The 6,892-nt window shown below is 40.7% G+C and overlaps 2 protein-coding genes across 2 annotated transcripts in view; one reads left to right on the top strand and one right to left on the bottom strand.

Moving 5' to 3' along the window:
* The window catches only part of LOC109713258, a gene marked incomplete at its 5' end in the record, with an annotated part of 5,966 nt that extends 1,984 nt beyond the window's left edge, over positions 1–3,982 (bottom strand). The window contains 4 exon segments of the mRNA XM_020237259.1: positions 1,349–1,760; positions 2,171–2,272; positions 2,702–3,154; positions 3,889–3,982. Coding sequence (XP_020092848.1) covers positions 1,349–1,760; positions 2,171–2,272; positions 2,702–3,154; positions 3,889–3,982 — 1,061 coding nt within the window.
* Positions 4,159–6,091, top strand: LOC109713018. The gene is made up of 2 exons (XM_020236931.1): positions 4,159–4,188; positions 5,651–6,091. Exons 1-2 carry the CDS (start codon positions 4,170–4,172, stop codon positions 5,971–5,973), a joined length of 342 nt encoding a protein of 113 aa, XP_020092520.1. The 5' UTR covers positions 4,159–4,169; the 3' UTR covers positions 5,974–6,091.

Below are 6,892 nucleotides of genomic sequence, written 5' to 3' on the forward strand. Positions count from 1 at the left end.
TATATATACTTAGAAGTTATATAGTAGCGTGACGCTGCACATATTTAAACACGTACATACTTTTACATCAAGTGCGTGCGTCAATATTTAATCAATTTTAGCATTGGATCATAAGACTATAATTCACTAATTCTGAAGTTTGAAACACAAATCACAGGCGAGACGAATTGTGCTAATTTATCCAAAGAAAGCCAAAAACAAAAGGGAAAGTGGCGTTTGAGGGCGCGATCTAAACGTCACGGTACGAATCATGTGGTTGACTGGACGTGGATACTTTCTTGCTCGCCCACAAAAATCATTTCCTATTTGGTGGTCTTCTCAGTCTTATATTTTTTCTTCTTTCTTCCCTTTCTTCATTTTGCAGGCCAAGCCAGCGTGATAATTAATCAGATAAGTAATCGGGAGCTTGAGGTTTTACGGGCCGGTGATGTCGACGGCGGTGTTTCGGGTGTTGGCTGCACTCTGGAGGAAGGAGGTGCCCTCACCTCGTCCCCAGTCAGCTCCCAAGCATCACAAATCCTTCCCCGACTTCTCAACCTGCAGGGTTTCATCTCCCGCTTCTGTGTGATTGCGAAGACTGCTGTGAAGTTGAAGGGGCGGATGAGACGGTCGTTCTATTTACTATGCCACGGATAAGATATGAAAGCGCGGCACGTTGAATTAGTAGATAAGTAAAACACCCAGCTTATCGTACATGCGCGGATGTAAGAGGCACAAAAAAAAAAAAAAAAAAAAATAGATTGATTGACTGAAGGATTGTTACAGTGACTTAATGTTTATTTTTAAAAATAATTAATCTTGTTTTTATTCTATTTATAGTCTAATCGCTTGACGCGCATATGAAGGACAACTTTTTTATTTTTTCGTATCTCTTGTTTCTCTGTTGTGCCCACAGCCCATCGCCAAGTCCCTGCCTTCAAGGATGGAGTCACCTCTTCGTGTCCCGCTACTATGCACTATGCCCCTCTTGCTGGGTGTCAATTGGGTTGGATTCGATAAAGATTTTTCAAAATTCAAAGTAGAATGACGACTACGAACATCGAAATCGAAATCAGAATCTGAATTCGAATTGTTTTGCATATTGTAGGGACGTTGAGGCTTTTTCTGACTGTCATCTAAAATGCTGCTGCTAATGAGATTTTCTCGTACTCATTAGTCTAGAATTGTTAATTTTATTGAAATTCGTCAATTAATTTTTGCAGAATCTTCGCGCATTTGTGGTACATCTTGCGACAGTTTGTGTGCGCAAGGGAAACCAAGAGCCTGATGGGCCCAGAGGGCGGACGGCGCAGCGGGCCGTGCCGCCGTGGTACCATGTGGGTGAGAGGCGGGGCGCAGAGCTTCAAACCGCGAGCACGCGCCCTGTTTCCAGTCGTGTTCGCCCCGAAAATGGAGTCTGAACAAGACCGGAATGCGACGAGGGACGCGAGGCGGACGGCTCAGTAACTGCTGGGACGTGTACGCAGCGCCGCTCGGCGGGAGTAGGGTTTCTGGTGGGGGAGATTCTCGCTTGCTGGATCTGGTCGCCACCTCCCAATGCCATACCTCGGTCGCCTGAAACTGACAAGAGCGCAGCAGCTCCTGTCGTCGCGGAGGAACGCGCGGGATCGTGCGTGAGGAGATCTCCGGCCGCGCCCTGTGGCCGGGGAAGAGTCGCGAGATGCGGGCAATTGCAGCTGCTTGATTCCTTTCCGCCTGTGTTCTCTACCTCTATCTGTTGTTGCTTCTGTTTCTTCGGCAGGGAAAATGCAGTTTGAATTCTTCCGAAATGTATATGAAAGAGCGTGATTCAAATCTCTGAGCTTAAGGATTAAGGCCTCCACAAGTACAACCATCTTTAAATCAAAAAATTTTAAAGATTTTGCTACGCAAAGTTAAAATGAGTTTTAATTTCAAAAGTAGATTAACAATTATACTATGTATGTTTTTACACCAATAAGGCGATTAATTGAATGGACTATAAATGACACAAACTAATTTTATTAAACAACATTCCGATCTGGGCACGTACTGGCCTTGAAAAATTATAGTGTAAAAGTCGAGATGATATCAGAGTCAACATTCTTTTCACGGCCTTCCCTCTTCCGCCGAACTGCGCTTGAATTTTTTTCCGTAGTCCAATTCATCGACCTTATTCTCCGAACAACATCTCGACACATACCATTTTCACCGGTGATCTTCCCCGTGTACGTCGCTGATGTTCCCTGACGGCAAAACTACAGAGATCTCTGCCAGCGAACGACGCATTCTCCGCGCTTCAGCCAGCTTCGACCTGTTAGGCTCGATCAACAAACTCGAGCATTACCACACAAAGCGCGGAAGTTGGGTGAAACCCGGGTGCAATCCAACTTGCCATTCTGCAGGAGACCACTTCTAACAGTCTCGACTCAAAAGAGCCGAATCGAATGATGTTTTGCCGGATGAGCGTGGCCATCAACTACGAGCAGACTCGCTCTGCAACTTGTCGAGCAACTGTATCGATCGATAAGGCGGAAGCGTATGAGATCTCGAACCATACCGAACTATACTGGCACGATTCAGTACAGTATTAAACGTTGCACGGAGAAATCGGATCCCTAATCTCTATCCCATTTGAGCCATCAACATTCAGGCAGCTCTCCACGATTTCCGCTAGCAAGAAAGGGACTCATTCGCGTGAAACGTACGACGCTAAATCCTGCTCCTCCGATGAGTCCATTACCCTCGTTTATCTCGCCAGAACGGAGCGGTTTCCCGTAGCTCTGGTTGCGTCAATCTAACATCTCGAAGGCAGAAAGGTTTTTTCAGACCGAAAAAGCCATCTCCTGCAAATTTGCCTTCCGCTGTCTGGCGGGGCATATCCAATAAAGCAGAAACCCTTATCATGGACGTTATAAGCTTTCTCCGCTGGAACGGCAGAGTTTGCAAAGAAGAATGATGTCGACAACTTTTTAGTCTCAATTCCGGCGACAGAATAGGATTCGGATTTTGAGGTAGAGGTATGCGATAGAGGGCTCGACCGGGGTCCCTGGGGGATCTTATAGTAGAGATCGAGGAGAGACGAGATGTTTCAGCGTCGGGAAGCACTGCCCTAATTGTTCCAGAGCGCGCAGCAACATCGGCGGTGAGTTTGAGTTCAGCTGAACAACTGGTTTCGCGGATTTCGCGCATACGCCTGTACAAGAATTTGCCTCAAATCATGCTAGTAGTCATAAACTTCGGGGGCTGATATTAACAGCTACAATTTTGCTCAGGGAGATCTGCTTTCTAACTAAAAACTCCTTGAATGTAAAAATGATGGCTTGTCATGGGCCATTGTAGGCACTGAGCAGTTAATTCAATATGAATTTGGTTATGTCCCTAGCAAAACATACCAAATTCATACGCAATTTAGTTTTCTGAACTTCGACAATATTGTATATTTAGTCACTGCGGCTATGTTATTTTAGAGTCCGGCTGAGATACTTATCGATACCACCGAGCATTTAGTGCTATCAAGTTTTCGCCGTTAGATTTATCTTTTTAATTATTATTCACCTATAGATCATATATATTCAACTAACACTCACTTCAACCCTAAAGAGTCCACATTTATTCTAACCGTATATTTTTTATCTAAGAGTGAAAAACTTGGTTAGCACGGCATTAATAGCATTCCAGAACTTTATTTATATATTAACAATAAATTAATATTTTTGCCGACTAATTTGTATCGTAGGATTTAATTATAATAATTTATGAAGTTCAAGCAAATAATTGCAATATATTAAAGTACCAGCACCGAAGGTAATAATTTAGTAAAACAAAAAAAAATGATTATGAGGCCCTAATTTTTCGCAGCTTGGGTTACGGATAAGGTTAGAGAGAGAGAGAGAGAGAGAGGAGAAAGAGAGAGAGAGAGGGGCTCACGAGGGGGGCGAAGGGGAGGAGAGGGAGAGGAGGTTGGAGAGCGCTGCGAGGGCGGCGGATTTGGAGGAGGAGGCGACGAATCGCCGGACGAGGCGATGGTCGGCGGCGGCGGAATCAGCGGGGCGGAGGCGAGGAAGCAGCGCGGTCGGCGCTCTTCCGCCCGCTCGATCCGCCGCCGGCGGAGCGATGCAGGCGGGCGGCGATGGCGTCAGGGAGAAGAACGCGACATCGGCGCACGAGCGTCCGGCGGTCTATCGAGTTATGTACAACTTTACAAGCGGATGAAACCATCATTGTTGGGTAATATGATTTTGATTAGTTTTAGTTTAGTTTTTTTTTTTTTTTTTTTTTTTTTTTCAAAAACCCACATAAATTTTTGGCTCTTAATATGAACAGGTATAGATATGTGTCCGTGAGGCAGGGGTGCACGGCACAAGCTGACTCGTTAAAATATCACGATAAAAAATTTAGTTTGTATTTGGCTCGTTTATTAATGCGCCAATCAGTCCATCACGAATGGGTTAATGAAAATTAAAAAAAAAATTAGAAAAGATATATATAGAGAATAAGTATATAAGATCTTATTTATTAGATTTTGATCTAATAGTTAAAATTTTTTATATGAATGGATTTTTTTTTTTATAATTGAGCTGACTTTATATTTAGGTTAGGCTAAAATTAAATAATAAAAATTTATTATATATATATATATAATTATTTATATATATAAATTATATAAATATAATTTATATGTATTCGAGCGGTTATTAAACTGAACACCGGCAAGCTGACCTAGCTCCTACTTGACTCGTTTATTAAACGAGTTGAAAAATTCAGCTCATGTTCAACTCGTTTACTCGAGCTCATTTCGAATTGAACACGAGCTGCATGGCTCGTGAATAATGAGCTGGATTGCCACCCCTATTGTGAGGTATGTAGTTACTAGCACTGCGAGTCAAAAAAGAAAGCTAAATTATATTTTTGGCTTTCAAATTATAAGACGTGTGATATTTTAGTCTTCAAATTATAATTTATTGTAATTTTTTATTTGAGCTTTCTAAATTATAACAATCAAGTTCCATAACTTAATTTTATTATTAAATATTAATGTGTCGCTAATATCGAAGTGATATGTTAGTGTTATTATTGATGATGCAACAATAGTTAAGATGTCACATCACTTATAAATTAGTAGTACGTCAATATTTAGTCAACTAAATTAAACTGTACGATTAGATTGTAAAAATTTAAGAGCTCAAACTAAAAATTATAATAAATTATAATTTGAGAACCAATTCTGACACGTCTCATAAATATTTGATGACCAAAAGTGCAATTAATATAGCTTTTAGTCTAATAAGCAATGCTAGGTGTACACCACACATATCTCCAAAGACTCACTCTTCATTATTTTTATCAACTAAAAAAAATTAAAAATTAATTTGAATTTTTATGAATCCTATAATGAAAGAGTTGTTTTATCGACTTCAAGCAACGCTTTGAATAACTTTTTTTTTTGAGAGAGATAGGTAGCATGTTATCCGTTTCATTTATTTCATTTAGAAATAAATTTAGCTGGAAATGTAAATCAACCGGGATTCGAACTTAGGTCTCGGGTACCAACCACCAAACCCTTTGCCATATGCTCTAGAGACGGTCGGTAACACTTTAAATATTATTTATCTAGTGATAAAAAAATCTTTGTTTGTGAGCCGAAAAAAAGGTCAAGAATTGATTATCTAGTATGATCGAGGTGTTGCAGCAAGGCATAGACTAACTCTCTTTCGCGAGGTAATGCCGGGCGCTTCATCCATATCAATCTCCTCGCTTGTCATTCCTTCCGGCAATCTCCAATCAAAGCAATACACGAGGTTCGCGAGCGCGAGTTCAACAATCGACACCGCGAAGTTAATCCCCGGGCAAATCCTCCGCCCCGCGCCGAACGGAATAAGCTCGAAATCGCGCCCTCTGAAATCCAAAGAGCTACCGATGAATCTCTCAGGCCGGAACTCTTCGGGGTTCGCCCAAGATTCGGGGTCTCGACAAATTGCCCAAGCATTGATGATAACCCTAGTTTTGCTATGAATGTTGTAACCATGCAGTTGTGTACTCTGCATCAGCTCTCTTGGCACCAGTAGAGGCCCGGGTGGGTGCAGTCTCATTGTTTCTTTTATGACTGCTTTTAAGTAGCTCATTTTGATTAGATCATCCTCTTTGATCATGGTTTTTGTGTTGTGAATCGATCCTCTTAACTCATTTTGGAGCCTCTCCATAGCCTTGTTGTTTCTGATGAGTTCCGCCATCGCCCATTCGAGGACTATGATGGTTGAGTCGGTTCCGGCGCCAAACAAGTCCTGTTGAGTGTGAGAGAAAGATTTGATCATTTGTGATACTATCAATAGCACCAAGGATTTGGTACTATTGAGTTTTTCACCGTTAGATTTAACTCTTTGATTATTTTTACTCGTTAGATTATATTATTCAACCAACCACCTATTCAACTCTAGGGAACCCACATCATCATAACCACACATTTCTTAATCTAAGGGCTAAAAAACTGATAGCGCCAATAGCTTGGTGCTATTAATAGTATTCCAGCCTATATATATAGAGTTACTGGAATACTATTGATTGTATTTGCATCCTTTTGCTATCAAGTTTTTAATCATTGAATGAGAAATTATAGTGTTAGGATGATATTAGTCCTTTATTAGAGTTTAGTGGTCCTCCTAGGGTTCTCCACTGGATTATAATATTTAATCAAATAGTTAGAAATAATCAAAAAAATTGATCCAAGGGCCAAAAACTTGATAGCAAAAAGAAGCAAATATTATTAATATATAGTATTCTAGCCCAACTCATATAGAACCATAGTTAGTTAATTCGGATTCAGCAAAATTTCGGTACGGATATAATACACATAAAATTTATTTTCTAATTTTTAAATTCGTTGAAAAATTCGGCTTAAAAAACGAATTCGGTATAAAATATAAAATATAAGATA

This window comes from Ananas comosus, linkage group 7 (assembly GCF_001540865.1).
Source record: "Ananas comosus cultivar F153 linkage group 7, ASM154086v1, whole genome shotgun sequence".
Classification (NCBI taxonomy): domain Eukaryota; kingdom Viridiplantae; phylum Streptophyta; class Magnoliopsida; order Poales; family Bromeliaceae; genus Ananas; species Ananas comosus.